Genomic DNA, 16,229 nt, shown 5'->3' on the forward strand with positions numbered 1-16,229 from the left:
ATATTTGTTCATAGTTACCTGGCCTCATCCAGTCAACACCAGCACAACTGTGTGGTTATAGCTTTCTCTTTTGTAGAGAAAATGGGGACCAACCCACCTTGGTTTTTTGTCTGTGGTGCTAGAAACATTTTTGTTACTGTAGTTCAACACTCAAAATTGCCATGCCAATAGACTTAGTCTCTGGCATATTTTCCAGAAACAACATCCAAAAGGTGCAGAAGGCTTTTAACCATCGCATGACTTTATGTTCCATCTTGCCATAAACATTGAATTAAATGACTAAGTAATTGAAAGCTACCCATCAACACAATTGACTTTGAAGAAAAGCAGTGAACTCTGAACTCTGAATTGAAGGCATGCAGGTTGTGAATCACACATCTCCCACCTCTCACTCTCCGGAAGCTCAAGTAGAGTCACGAGTTCTGAGGGGATTGGTGTAGAGTGCCAACCCTGCCCCTGCAAAGGGATACTGCATGTGTGTGGCCTGGACATGGAGTTAGGGAGTGAGAAGCTCACACCACTGGCATGCCAGCTTTCTGCCTGAGCTGGGAAGAGAGACCAGAACTTGGTTGTCACTGACATTGCAGAACTGATCGGCCAAGTCAGGAATGGGTTCCCTAAGAGACAGATGAGTGCTGTAGTTTTTATTTACTTTTACATATAAAGTAGTCTAGTAAGACCATGTGGATAAAAATAGATGTGCCAATGTGCAAACTCTAAAGACTCTACCAGTAGGCTTATTAATTTATGAAAAGTGAAGTGGTCTGTCTAGAGCCTATGAAATGATTTCTTTCTGATTTATTAATCTCTTACTAGATGTACCTCTTTAGCCAGCGTAGCAGAATATGACTGTAATCCCAGCACTTGGAGGGCTTGAGTAAGATTACTATGAGTTCAAGGTTAACCTAGGCAACACAGCAAGTACCAGACTGTCTCAAAAAAAAAAAAAAAAAAAACTTTACATTTGATGGTTGCTTTTTTCATATCAGAAGGCAGAAGACCGCATTATCTTCATTCTGAGGCAGGGCTGTCATTATTGAAAAGAATAAAGGAGTGGGGTGCTGTTTTCTAAGGAGGACAGGCATACTGTCACCTTCACATCCAACTTGATGGGACTAGGATCCTGAGGTTCAAAGCCTGTACATCCCCCTTCCTGAAGTCCTCCGTGATTCACTTTGTGCATTAACTTCTGGGTTTGGGGATCATTTTCCTCCATCTCTTTGGCCTTTGGGTCTACAATTACAGAAAGAAGAAACCCAGTAGCCCTCTCCGAATACAACACAAATGAGCACACGCGTTGCGCATGAGAGCGCCTTGTCCTCCCGGCTCAGATCAATATTGCATTAGCTTGTGAGGCTGAGGTCTCCCTGTTGTTCACGAAAATTCAATACCTCTTTGTATTATTGTCGCCAGAGCCTTACACTCTCATATCTTGAGGGCTCCTAAGGAGACGTTCAGGGATCTGTCTAGGGGCAATGTTCTAAAAGACAGAAGGCAGATTTACCCAGCATGCCTCCAACATTATAAACCAGTGAGTCATGGAGACTCTCTAAATTATGAGTCTGCGTTAGACAAGTTCTCTTCTGTTTCCTCTTTCAAAGAGACTCCCCCTGCCGCCCTCCCCAGAGGAATGGGTGGCAGGGGAGGGGAGGATGGCTGTCCGTGCTTCCACGGGCACTGTCGCTTCCCTCGCCAGCGTTGACTGGGAAGGTCAGAGGCTGTGGTGACTGAGGAACAACCCAAGGATTAGGACTGTAAAAGTTTGCCCACAAACTAAAGTAAAAGATTATGAAAACCACACTGACGGAATTTAAATGAGGGGGAACCATGAGGAGAGGATGAATGGACGCTAAGCCTCTCATTTATAAGTGCAGACCAAAATGGGATTCTTACCCAGGCAAGGGAAGAACTGAGCTCTTGGCTCCAGCAAGATGGTTTTTGTGCATACATTGTGGACAACCTGGAGCTCCTTGGCCAAGAAAAGAGGCGTTGAATTAGTGGCAGGGCCTTCCATCCCGAATGAAGAAAGCCTGGCACAGAGCTAGCACTTGGAGAAGAAATCCAGGCCAAGATTAAGCTGAAAAGAAGCAGAAACAATGAGGCTTCCATTTTCTGAGGCAAATGTAACAAAATTCTCTTTGCGACATTCAAAGCTATTGACCAGTGAGATGCTCTTTCCAGGATCATTATCAGTCTCCCTTGTGTTTTCCTGGTGATAAACCATATTAGACCCCAGGTTCTCTCTTTCCAGAGAGAGGGTGATGGCTGAGAGAAGAGTCTTTGAATTCAGTCCGGTTGATGACTTTGAATACATCAAGTAATCAGCTATCCAGAGTAATGCATAGAGGGATTAGAGCTGAGGCTTAGTGGGTAGAGAGCCTACCTAGCACACACAAAGGCCTGGATTCATGTATACAAAAAGAGTATTGTGTCAAAGCTGGGCATTGAGCTCAGTTGGTAGATTTGCTTACTTCATCTAATGAAGCCCTGGGTTCGATCCCCACTTCATAAGCCAGGCATAGTGGGACATGCTTGTAATTCTAATGGCGGAAGCAGAAAGATCATAAGGTCAAGGTCATTGTCAGCTACATAGTGAGTTTGAGACGATTCTAGGATTCACATTAAACCTTTCTCAAAGACAACAAGAGAAATAAACTCAACTATGTAAACCACCTCAGTTTTTTGTGTGGTTTTAGAGGGTTGGTCAAACTCAAGACCTGTCAGTCAAGGATCTACGTACTCTAAAATACAAAGTGTTCAGATGGTCTCCCCACTAGACAGTCAGTGGTTCCTGGGGCCTTTGGGAAGAACAGCTCTTGTGGGGTTCACTTCTGTAATCATATTTGAATCACCTTACCCCCAAAGGCTGCCTTCCACACCAGTTACATGCTTGGGACTTGGAGACCCATGCCCCTTTTGGAGACCTGTCCCTCCACCCCAGGGAAAAGTGAAAAGTCTACCTACTGAGATCCTTAAGTGGAGCTATGAGTCTTAGCTGAAGTGCACAGAACTGTGGTTTTCTGGGGCTGGAAAATAATCTACAACAGACTGTACTTCAAAATCCAAGCCATATGGTATGTCTCTACCATATGTGAGATAAAAATACTAGAGAGAAAGTGACTACCTTTCTGTCTTGTTGATCTGAACAGATCAATGGAGAGGTCCCTCAGCTGCAAGGGGCTTCTGCACTCATTGCCGAGGTTGGGTTAAAACATTTCAGCAAAGGCACAGCTACACTGGCCAGCCCAATCAGAATTTGACTTTAACACAAACTAGTCAGTGTTCTGGGCCATTCATGGCCTAGGGCAGACATATCTCCTGCTGGGCACACATGGTTGCTGTGGACCATTTCATGGCCACTAAACACAGTGTAGTACAATCCCCATTCTTGGGTTTGGAAGAGTTAAAAAAAACCATCAGAAATCAGAAAAACACATTATCCATTCATTTTGGTTGTAATTTATATATAAAACATCAGTGTTTGTAGTCTCTAAGTCTTGGATGGTTAGAATTGTCTATTAGTTGGTGGACTCAGCCCCAAGGAGTGTTTTGTCAAAGCTTTTTGTCTAAGTGTGTGATGTGGGTAGTTTAGGATCCAGGGCTGCATAATGGAATGAGGAAGGAAATCTGGGTTGTGTGGCCCTGGATGTTTCCTGGGGCATTATGTCTCCCCCAGGCTCTCCACTGGGGAAAGGAGAAGTGAGACATCCTGGACCTTGCCTAACTGAAGTCTCTTTCCCTGCTGAGCTGTAGAAACAGCTTGGACTGAATTACATTCTTTGCAATTGAAAGATCTCTCTCATTCTTTGTCTCTATCTCTCTGTCTGTCTCTGTCTCTGTCTCTCTGTCTCTGTCTCTGTCTCTCTCTCTCTCTGGTGTATGTGTGTATGTGTACTTGTGTGGAGGCCAGAGGGAAACCTCGGGTATCATTTCCCTTTGCTTTTGTTTCATTTTGTTTTTACGTGTATATGTCCTGTGTGTGTATGTGTATAACATGTGTTCTCATATATGTGAGTGTGTGTGTGTGTGTGTGTGTGTGTGTGTGTGTGTGTGTGTGTACAGGTACATGTGGAGGCCAGAGGCTGGCATTGGGTGTCTTCCTCTATTGCTCTCTCCTCTATTTTCTGAGGCAGGAGCTCTCATGGAATACAGAGGTCACTCACCAACTTGTCCTTGAGATCTCGGCCTCTACCTACTGAGCTCTGGGCTCACAGCTGGGCTGCCACACCACACCCTCACTGTTTTGTACGTAGACACTGGGGATTTGAACTCCGGTCTTTGTGGCATTGAGCCATCTCCCCAACCTGGTCCATTCCTGAGAACAACTGGGCTGGCTGGGGGACGTGGTTGTGCCTGTGAACGCCCATCTGAGCACCTTTCCAAACCCTCTCCACAGATTCATCTAGTATGTGCGCCATTCACCAACTAACCAGGGAAACTCGCATTAGGCTACAAAGTCTTCATGTTCTGCTGAGACTCACTCTTATAAATGGTTATTTTTGCACCTCCTGCTGAAGAAACGACAGTCTGACATTCTCTGTGCTTCTCTTTTCCAGTTGGCCCTCACATTGGGCGCTACTGTGGGCAGAAAACACCTGGTCGGATCCGCTCCTCGTCGGGCATTCTGTCCATGGTCTTCTACACCGACAGTGCAATCGCGAAGGAAGGTTTCTCAGCCAACTACAGTGTGCAGCAGAGCAGCATCTCTGAAGGTCAGTGTGTATTCACCTCACAAAGCCCTGTAGTAAACACTGCCCGTTATTTCTCGTACACCTGCGACCACATGAAACACTACAGAAATGTTCTGTGCACTGTGGTGCCCACTGTTTGTTTTTCTCTGTAAAGGAGAAAAAAAAAAAAGAACTTTTTGTGTGTGAGTGTCAACTGGAAAAATATCATTTGCTGTATTTCCTCCATAAAATTATGTGTGAACCTCTGCAGTTAGGGAAGTGGAAAATGACTGGACACTGCGTGGAAACAATGAGAGGTGACCTGGAGGCTTCCCTGGCACCTCAAAGGCACAGGTGTCAGCAACTACAAAGGACAGTTCCAGGCAGAACCAGCCCAGGGTAGCTGATACACGGAGCCGTCACACGCAAGGATGCTGGTGGAGGAGACCCTGGGGGACTCAGTTCCATTTTCTTATAAAGTTAAAAAAAAAAAAGAATGTGTAAAAGAATGTTTTTATTTTCTTATATTTTAAATCAATTAATTTAGTGTGTGTATGTGTGTGACAGACAGACAGACAGACAGACAGACAGACAGAGGATGGCTTACAGTTCCCTCCTTTCATGTGGATTCTGGTGGAAAAGGCTGTTCCCTGCTGGCCCGTCTCAGCAGTTCTATTATTTTTTTTTTTTCCTTTTTGAGACAGGCTCTCATGTGCACCAGGCTGGCCTGAAACTCACTCTATAGCCAAGGGTGACCTTTAACCCCTGAGCCTCCTGCCTCTAAATCCCACGTGGTGGGATTACGGACGTACAGCACCATACCTGGATGTGCAATGCTAGCGACTGAACCCAGGGCTTGGTGCATGCTAGGTAAGCAGTACACCTACCGAGCCTGAGACCCAGCCTGTAAAAGGAGAGTATTTCCGTTTGTCTTCCATACCTTTCCAACAAAAAGAGTCGTGTATTTTTTAAAGATCTTATTAAATACTCAGGGCAGGGCAAACAGCTCAGTGGTAGAGTACTTGCCTGCAATGGAGGAGTCCCTAGATTCAGTTCCTAGTGTTGCAACCCCTCCACACAACAGAAAAATAAAACGAAAAGAAGAAATACTGACAAGTTCATGCGGCTAAGCATTCTTTTGGAGGCCAGACGGAGAAAACCCTGTGTCCTGTTGGTTTTGCTGACCTGCATCGCACCTGTTCCGGAGTCCTGGGTGGGGCCTGAGTGTTTCAGAGCTCTGCTAGGAATGCTGACGTCTTCTGCCCCAATTCTGACTGGGAAATGAAAAGGCAAATAAAATTCAAACTCTCTTTACACTTAACTCATTTGGTTAGTTAAAACCTTATCTGTGAGCCTGGCGGTGGCGGCGCAAGCCTTTAATTCCAGCACTCGGGAGGCAGAGTCAGGCGGATCTCTGTGAGTTCAAGGCCAGCTTGGTCTACAGAGCGAGATCCAGGACAGGCTCCAAAGCTACACAGAGAAACCCTGTCTCGGGGGGGGGGGGGGGTACAAAAAAAACAAAAAACAAAACAAAAAAAAAACACCTTATCTGTGAGGACACAAATTTTAGAAAAAGGTGACATTTCCATTAGTTGAACATGTTGGTCAGCTTTCCATTGATTCAACAAACATTAGATTTTCAGTTTAAGAAAAAGGGTTTCTTTTTTTCTTCTTCTTCATTTTTAATTTATTTTATTTTGACACATGGTCTCATGTATACCTGACTGGCTTCCAACTCAGTATGTAGGTGAGGAGGACCATGAACTTCCGATCCTCCTGCCTCCACCCCAGGATGCTGGGGTTGCAGATGGTGTGCCCCACCACATCAGATGACAAAGTGCTAGCATGCCACCCGTGTGGCTCCGTTCATGCTGCACAAGCGCTCTGTCAACCAAACCACATCCCTCTGCCTCCACCAGCGTTTTGTCAACCTTAGCCCACATGGGAGAGTCAATAATAACGGTGCTGACATTCATAATCTTATTTTTAAATATCCTCATTCAGGAAAAGATAATTATAGGTGCCATGTTCCAATAATCCGATGTTGCATATTTTCCCAGACTTTGATAATGAACTCTGTTCTCTCTCTCTCTCTCTCTCTCTCTCTCTCTCTCTCTCTCTCTCTCTCTCTCTCTCTCTCTCCTCTCTCTCTCTCTCCCTCTCTCTCTCTCTGTCTTCGTGTGTGTGTGTGTGTGTGTGTGTGTGTGTGTGTGTGTGTGTGTGTAGTCCTGAAGATAGCATCGTTTGTGTCTTCCTCAGTCACTGTCTACCATATGTTTGGAAACAGTCTCTCAGTGAATCTGACCGGTTAGGGTGCCTGGCCAGCAAGCCCCAGGGATCTGATGCCCAGTGTTCATACCACAGGCCGAGCTGCCTTTTACTTGGGTGCTGAGGATCAGATGCAGGTCCTAACGCTTACTGAACCATCTCCCCAGGCTATGAGTGAACACTTTAGTTTGCCACATTAAATATAAAATGTGTCTTCAGCCCTTCCTAATTTGTCTGCAGATTTCAAGTGTATGGAGGCTCTGGGCATGGAATCTGGAGAGATCCACTCTGACCAAATCACGGCATCCTCACAGTATGGCACCAACTGGTCTGTCGAACGCTCCCGCCTGAACTACCCTGAAAATGGCTGGACTCCAGGGCAGGACTCCCAGCGGGAGTGGATCCAGGTAGGTGGCACAAGGCTGGGCACAGCTGGGCTGGGAGACCTATGAGGCATCTGGAAAGGCTGGCAAATAGAAATGGATGCTCTGTCAACCACACAGCAAAGAGCCGTGAACACCATTCAGTCCACTCACACATGCAGAGTAGCAGAGCTGGCTTAGGTGGCCTCCCAGAAAACATTCTTCACTGCTCCTTCCAAAGTTTGAGTAGATACCTTACTTCCATCACAACTAGAAGATTCCCCCTCCCCCTAACAACTACACATTTACTTCCTGTGTGGCCACAGTTCTATTTCATTCATGGAATACAGGAATTCTGTCTGTAGGGTGTTTTAGATCTTTGTCTGCAAGTATTGGGTTTGGGGTTTGATTGGAGTAGAGCATGCAAAGTATACATGTTCTGTGTAGCAAATCGAGAGCATCTGCTAACTGTGTTCATGGGCAAGTATGGAATCCTCATATGTGCATCTTCATTAGTGCTTCTGTGGCTTCTGGGTCCTTTCTTACTGCAGCCTCGCCCCGCCACTGGTCCTCCTCCCCCAGGTCTTCTGCTCTCACTGTTTTCCGGGAGTCATCCCTAGTACCATTCAGAATACCCATCCTTGCACAACCTTGACTTCCGGATGTATCCACCTGTGTTATTTGTCTTCTTGTTGCAACAAAATATCCAACAAACGCAACTTAAGGGAGAAAGGGTTTATTTTGGCTCAGTTCCAGGTGACCCAATCTGTCAGGGCAAAGGAAGATGTGGCAGCCTGAGCAAGGGACAGCTGGTCACATTGCATCAGGAAACAGAGAAAGATGGATGCTGGTACTCAGCTCACTTTCTCCTTTTTATGCAGTCCAGGACCTTAGACCATGTTGTCCACTTTTAGGGTATGTCTTCTCACCTCAATTAACCTAATCTAGAAGATCCCTTGCAGACATGTCTGAAGATTTGTTTTCTTTGTGATTCTAAATCCCATCACATAAACAATCATGATTAACCATCTCGTCACCACCCAAGGCCCTGTGCTTGGGTTCCTGGGGTCTGCACCATTGTTTAATTAAGCATGTATATGTGAATATTCTGTGTATGTGCCAATCAATTGGCCTAAGAGTAGCCAGAGCCTGTCTTTCATTTATTGCCTGATATATAAAATGGACTAACTCCAGAGACAGTCTCTATGCAAGGGGAAAACTGAGATGGTTTATCCTCTCCCATGTCCATTGCTGTTTCAGTCATTTGAGCACAAATACAGGATTCTGTTTTACTTTGCAAAGGTCAATATTAGTTTAACATACACTTAAAGTGAAAGCCCATTATGGGAGACTGAACTCATGCTAACCTCTGAATGATAACACGGAGCCATGTGGAAAGGGTGGGAAAAGATGAGGCCTCACTCGGGATTGCTGAAGCCTGCTTTAGATGAAGCCAGAGGTGAAATTAATTTGCTCATGGTAGCTTGTCTTTCCATGTCTCCAAACCCACCAGCGGTTCCTTGTGAATGACAGACGCAGCTCTGGGGGAAGCTTGCATTTTTGCAGTGCTAAGCATGTCTGCATGGTAATGCGTTTCTATTCTGGGTAACGTGGACCTTACTCAATAATGGGGCCCCTGTGGTCCTGCAGGGGTTCTGAAACTGCCCGAGCAGCAATTCTTCTCTACGAACCAGTTCTTCTTTGGCGGAAAGAGAGAGACAAAATGGACACTCCTGAAGCACTTGTCCAAGAGATAGGATCTTCCTTCATTTTCACTCGGTGCAATCTGAGATAGCTACAGAAGAATGCCATCTACCCTTTCTCTCGTGGAATAGTGTGGTTAGAAACATGGCCACACACGCACCACACCACCACCACCACCACCACCACCCCCCATGCAAAAGGTTTATTTCTATGCATATTCCTCCACCCCTAGCCTTGGGGGGGGGGCACCTCAGACCTTTACATACCAAACTGAGCAAGGGGTTGCCGTTATCTAAAATGTCTCTGTCAGCAAGGCAGAAGAGGAAGGAAACCCGGGGACAGTTACCCAAGCTGTTGAAATTCCACATCTCCTTGCCAACTCCTTGTCATCCAGCCTCACTCAGCCTACCTCTGTGGAGGGAAAAGGGCAGACTGTTCGGCGAATGCCTGACGGTGGTGCCTCTCGTAAGCTCTTCCCCGCTCCTGTTTGCTTCTGAGGTGTCCTGGCCACTTAACAGCTTTGGGACACTTTCCTTTTCTTTTTGAGGTGGTCTCTCCGGTAGGCCATGATGGCCTTGAACTCACTATGTAGCGGAGGGTGACCTTGAACGTCTGACCCTCCTGCCTCCCCCTCCTGGGTGTGGGAATCGCAAACATGGATTGAAACACCTGGTTTTATGCGGGGCTAGAGATGGAACCCAAGGCTTCCTAAATGCTAGGCAGACACCCTACCAGTGAGCCACATTTCCCGTTTCAACAGGAGGCAGATTTGGTTGAATCCCCTAATCCTTCAAAGAAGCTAAAATTCCTCCATTTCAAAAATAAGGACACTGGGGCTGAGGAAAACCAGTAAGTATTGGTTACACGTGGGACCCTGGACTTAAACGAAGTCTGTTAGGCTTCCCAGCCCCACATGCTTCATGTTATCAAGTGTGGTGACTCCGTGGTCCATTTTCCTTCACACATGTGGGTCTCTCTCATGAGCACCAGAGTCTGTCCTCTCCTTCCCTCTAGCTGAAGATGCTTATGTTGGCAACATGTGGGGACTTCACCTCTCAGTGTCTACAAAAGGCGGCTGTCACGAAAGCTTGGCTTCTCGTTCACATTGAGGTGAGCGCCTTCTCCTTTGGCGCTCAGAGCTCATTTACACACTTATGTCTGTGTTCATGGCAGGAGCAGTTCTCATCCACCCATCACCTAATTATGAATAATTTCATGTGCTTCCAGCTTTTCTGAAGCTCCTTGGAAGTGGTTGGCTGGTTGTTTTCATCAGATAGATGTTTTATAAATTAACTAACGAGTGCAGCGTAATTCAGATGAAGGGCCGAGGCAGGCGCTGCTAATCACGCAGCATAGCACGTACGGCGGGCACACACGTATGTGTCTATTTTTATGCACATGATTATGCAGATGACATTTGTCTTGATTTTCAGCTTTATCCCATTTTGCATGAAATATGCCCCACAAAACACGTTGCTGTAGCAACAACTAGAACAAATACTTGCATGTGTTAAATTAATAAGCCAACATTGGAAACTGGCTTTCCTTAAAGACAGGAACAGCCTCCAGTTCCCATTGTTTTCTCTAGGAAATTACCAAGTAACGTTTAAAAAAAAAAACAAAACAATACATCGTTAGCTGAGGATATGAACGTCCACACTAGTGCTTCCTGTGAGATCCGTTGTCTGCCAGGAAGCTTCAAAACAAGACAAGGAGCTGCCTGGTAAGAAGAAACATGAAGGGAAGTCCCAACTGGAAGGTTCTCGAATGGCCATATCCTGCTCACAAGGCCACTTCACAAAAAGCTCTGGTTAGTGGTCACAGTTGAGCACAATGTAAAATTTGTTCATTTTTTCCAGATTATTCCCTTCTGTAGCTTGTCTTCTAGGCTACTTAAATTATTAACATGACCTTTTTCTTTCTTTGTTTCTAATGAAGCAATCACAGACTTGTATTAACTGTGATGCAATCAAAATTCTCAATTTTGTACACATCATTGCAGACTAACCTTAGACTCGTGGCAATAAGGTCCTTCCCCACAAAACAATGATGTGACCTTCAGCCACTGAAGCCCCACTAGTCCATGGCACTAGAAATCTCAGAGAAACATGGGCTGTGTTTTTCTTTTCTTCTACACAAAGTACATATCATGTTGTATTTGTTCAAGAGACATGGTCTCATAGATCCTAGCTGTAGCCATTCACACACAAAGCAGAATTTAATTTGTTAATTATTCCAATGTTTTATTAATGATGGTGTTCACCACACTGTAAACAGATTTATCCTTCCAGCTTTAATTAAAGCTCTTGGGAGCATTTTCCTCAAAACAACTGTGACTTTCCCTGATTAAAATGCCAGGAGACAAAAAAAGAAAAGCTACTCTAAGAGACATAAGACTGGGTGGAAGATGAACTCTGCTGATCCCAGATAAATAAAAATGGCACCAGGGACTAATCTATTGCCACCACACCCCCAGTGACTTTAGAAATAGGATGATTTGATAAACCAACTCAGACTGAAACTTCACTCTTCTCCAAAGGGGAAGGCATTGCCTTTTGTAGAAAAAGAAATGTTGTAGTAGGTTATACTCCAGACAAGCAGAAGACAGTTGGCTTCTTAGCCACATTCTGTCTGTTTGTGAGTTAGCCCTGGTGTAGACAGTTCACACTGGAGCAGACCTCTGGGAAAGCAGTGATCAGTTATAATGTGATGAGATTCGAACCTGAGGATAACCAGAAGCATGGTATTGGGGCTGGGCAGATAGCTGTGCAAGCATGAGGTCCTGGATTCCACCCTAAACTTTCGTTTAAAAAAAAAAAAAAGCCTTTTATAATGGGGGTTGACTGTAATCCCAGTATTGGGTGGAGGAAATAGGAGGACCCTGGGGCTTGCTGGTCTACCAGGCTAGCTCATTTGAAGAGCTCCAGACTCCAGTGAGAGATCATGTCTCAAAAGACAAGGTAGACAGACCCATGTCTCATCTCTGGCCTCTACATGCACACACAGACACAGACAGACAGAAGACACACACACACATACACACACACAGAGAGTCTTTTAAGAGCAATGACAAAACAAGTTGGACTTCTTTCAAGGACCACATGAAATAAAATAATGTTTTCTCTGGTAATCAACACTAATATACATTTTAATCATCTTTTAGGTAGAAAAAAAGTGCTTGCTTATTCAGTTCGGAGAGTGTTTGATTTGAAGTCCTTGCTTGTAACCTTTAGAGTATCCCCAAATTGAAAGTTAGAAACTGAAGTGACTTCTCTTAAAGTTGTAGACTGCAGCTTGTGTTAACAATTTGTAGACAATGTTTGCTCTCCTATTGTGCTTTCTGGATTGATCCTTTGTTCTCAGGTGTCAAGTATGGAGCAGGTACCTCATATGAAATCATGTTTGAGTTTTCACAAAATTGCCAGCATCTTTGGGGTTTACAATCTGTAACGCTTTCCTCACGATCGCTTCCATCTGCCAAATTGACTAATCCAGAATGTGTATCCAGCAGGGTTATTCTGACTGTAAACATTCCGTGTTTATAAACCAGACACACTGGGGGGTGCATTAACTCATTCAGATCATTAGCAAATCGCTGAAATTACAATAAAATGATACTTTATAAATCTGTAACTAGAGAACTGACAGAAATAGCTCACCGGGTTCCCCAAATGTGGAATGATGCTTATAAAATATAGTCTTAGCCAATTTAGGGAAAATACAGGTGTTCAGTTCAATGTGCGTTTGTGTGTGTGTGTGTGTGTGTGTGTGTGTGTGTGTGTCACAACTACTATTGGTACTCTAAATGTTCACCTGCAAAGCATATAATTTTCTTTAAAATATTCCCCCAGGTGAGTCTTGGCAAGTCCCTTTACCCTGAATCTGCACTGACTTCTGCTTCCCACATAGACCAGTGTTTTGCACTGGACTGATACCTGGGCTGTGTTCCTTCCAGAACATGTTACAGAAGCTCCTGGTCCTTGAGCCCCATTTCCTGAAGTTTGTCTCTGAGACCTTGGACTTTCGCATCACAGGTCATTTGAAGGTCATAATGAGAGGTGCATTAAATTCAGAGTCCCAAGGGTTTAGGGGTGGATTTGATTGGGAGTAAACAGAAACTCATGTAACATAATTGTTTCAATACTTTAACTGACTGCTTTGTCATGTAGAAGTTACCAAGATGGTTTAAATAACTTTGGTCAAGTTGACCACTTAATTCTGTTTTAGAAATCAGACAAATGATTTTGCTAATGAGCAATTCATGTCAACACTCCCTAAAGAGCATGAATAATGTTTGCAAACAATGTTGAAAGACCCACAGTTGTTCACCGAGAACTGGAAGGCTGTGTACAGCCCTCAGCTTGCTGCCTTGCCTTCTCATTATTGTAATGACAGTATCTTTTTCTTTTTTCTTAACCCACATTTACAGTTGCATCCTGAAAGAGACTGTTTCTCCTTCCTAGGATACCTCAACTCAAAGTGTAAGACTAAAAGTGGGTGTTACATCATTTTCCCTTTGTCTAGGCCCAAAGACCCTGAGATTTGCAGCAAATCAGGATGTTGACACCCTTGTTCCTACTCAGCTCTTAGTAAGCTATGTAGAGAGCTGTGTCCATCTGAAGGTGATCTCAAGGGCAGCAGCACTTTGGGTCCCAGCTGGCCCCTGTGTGGTTGCTGGTTGGTAGACTGTCTGTTAACTAGAGTCAACACTGTAGAAACCACAACTGTGATGCAGGACTGGATAATGTGTGGAGGAGTTTCTTAGTGTGGGCGGGGCTCAAGCTGTGAGGGATAAGTAGGTCGTGGGCATAGGGACTGCTCTGTGACTTGCGGGTTTTTGAACCCCTGGGGTACAAGCAAGAGTGCCCAGGTGCCTTCTCACACAATAGTTCCAACTCCCAAAAGACATTTGTGTAGATGTTTGGTTTTTTTCATACCCAGCCAAAAGTGACCATCAAGAGGATGCTCACAGCATCCTGGACTCCAGCTCTGAGTCATCAGATAGGGTAGGCTTCGGGAACGACAAGTAATTTGCTACCGGGTTTTTGGTGTTTTGTTTTGTTTTTAAGCTCCTTAATACTGCTCTTTGAATGGGAGCCTGGTTCTTCTGTTTCCCAAAAATACAGATATATTTGTTTGCCCTGTTCAGAAAAGTCACATCACTACTTCCCTGCTTGCTTATCTTGAGTTTCTCTATTTTTAGGTTTTAAAAGTGAACTGTTTTAACTAAACAAATACAGATGTTATTTTAGACTACTACACAATTGCATTCAAAATGCACAGAGATAAGGATGAAACCGGGGAGCGGAAACACAGGATGAAATTGTCAGTCCTGAGCAACAAGACCTGGGGAAATGAGAATGAGATCAGCACATCTGGGGAGTGTGCACACAGACATGTTTTTAGATCTCCTGAAGCATGTCAATCAAAAGTTTATTGTTGTTGTCTTTTAAGTTCCAACGTACTCCAGAGTAGGGAACAGAGATTACAAAGCCTGTCTAATATTTATTAATTTATCTTTTCATAGTATTACATTTTCATATCTGTAGCCTAAACAACAGCCCATTAAGTGCTCCTAGTTACCAGCCAGCGCCAAATCTGTGGACCAATGAGAAGGGAAGGCTGATGGCTTCACATCTGTTTTTGGGTGAAAAGGCTGTTCCTGTCTGCGGTCCTGAAAATTTAAAGAACTTCTGTTATTATACAATTGGGAATCTCCGGGAGTAAAATGTTAATGAAATCCATAACGCTTGCAGATTTTATGATAGCAGTTTTAGGAAATTCCTTTGGTGAGGTTTGTTGATTTCTGTCCCAGTGGTAATAATTGCACCTTTTACAGAGTGTGTTAATGTCCGCATTTAAGGAGCAATGGCTACATTTATGCTGCATGTAATGTAACACACCCACTCTTGAGCCTTAAATAACTTTCATATTGTAGTTTGAAAACCCCAGAGCAAAAACAAATATGTTCTTTAAAACTGGGAGAACCCCTCGGTCAAAACTTCTAGCATATCCACAAGTACCTTCTCTGGTGATGGGAGAGAGGTCTGAATCCTGGCATCCTGGCTCAGATATAGAAGGAGATGCAGGGCCTCATAGCTCTTGGCTAATACGCCACTCAAAAGATCCACATCAACATGAGGATTTTAATCAACATCAAAAGGGCAGTTTGGGTTGCTGCTCTGAAACAAAATTGATGCTTGAGTAAGTGTGTGTATACACAAGTATGTACACACCCAACCCCCATGTACAAACACATACAAACATATATGTGTACAAAATACATGCACATGTATTAGCATACATAAACCCATATACATAAACATACATATCACAAATACATATGCCTGTATGCACACACAAACATTATTCAAAATACAAGCACATGTGTGAGCATACATAAACACACATGTATATACAAATTTATGTTCCTGTATGTATGCACATAAACACACATGCATACGTGGGTTATTTCCTTTCTTCACCCTTTCCCTCCCCTCCCTCAGCCATCTAATCTCATTCAACTCTTGGTTCCAATAAAGAGAGAAAGTAGATTAAATTTTAAAATGCTCTGTATATCCCAATAGTAATAAAATGCATTATGCTTTTGTATTTCCAGCAGTTGACAAAAGTAGGCATTTGAGACTAATTGCACACATTATGACTAAGAATAATCACACATGTGTTTGTGCATGTGACTCGTGGTATTTTTTTTTAATCAGTTCTCTTTGCCTCAAGGGGTTAAAAATGCATTTATGACATTCTTCTAATTGCCTTGTGTCAGGAGAACAAAGCCGTCATTGCAGCAAAGTTTTATTTTTCTTACAATTCTTACGCTTGAAACTTCTAACTACATTTTATGGATCTAGCAAAGAGGATAAATAAGCCCTTTCATTCTTTTAGCAAGCCTGAGAGGGCTATCGATACTGTTCTTCAGGGGGTAGGTGATTGCATAAGACAGCTTCTCGGGGCCTTTCAAGCATTTAAGATTCCATGATTCTATTAAAAATAAATGTACTCGATCAGCTAGTGCCCTGAGCTTGCCTAAGATGAAAATATAAATACGTGGAGCATAGCTGGAACTCATTTTAAACGCTATTGATAATGGTGTGAGGCAGCATGCAACTAATTTTCTTCCATTAAGGAAGTTTTTTCCCTTAGATCAAGTAATTGTTAGGGCTGCCTCCACCACGGAGCTGAGGAGCTCATGCTGAAACTCTGCGTG

At 43.9% G+C, this 16,229-nt stretch overlaps 1 protein-coding gene across 5 annotated transcripts in view; it reads left to right on the forward strand.

Annotated features, from left to right (window-relative positions):
* Nrp1 (neuropilin 1) overlaps positions 1 to 16,229 on the forward strand; it is a 156,225-nt gene that overhangs the window by 74,244 nt on the left and 65,752 nt on the right. For all 5 annotated transcript variants that reach the window (XM_028887838.2, XM_028887840.2, XM_028887837.2 and 2 more), the window contains 2 exons: positions 4,557 to 4,712; positions 7,179 to 7,345. In XM_028887838.2, the coding sequence (XP_028743671.1) occupies positions 4,557 to 4,712; positions 7,179 to 7,345 (323 nt within the window). The remainder of the gene's footprint in view (positions 1 to 4,556; positions 4,713 to 7,178; positions 7,346 to 16,229) is intronic.

This window comes from Peromyscus leucopus, chromosome 5 (genome assembly GCF_004664715.2).
Source record: "Peromyscus leucopus breed LL Stock chromosome 5, UCI_PerLeu_2.1, whole genome shotgun sequence".
Taxonomy (NCBI): Eukaryota; Metazoa; Chordata; class Mammalia; order Rodentia; family Cricetidae; genus Peromyscus; species Peromyscus leucopus.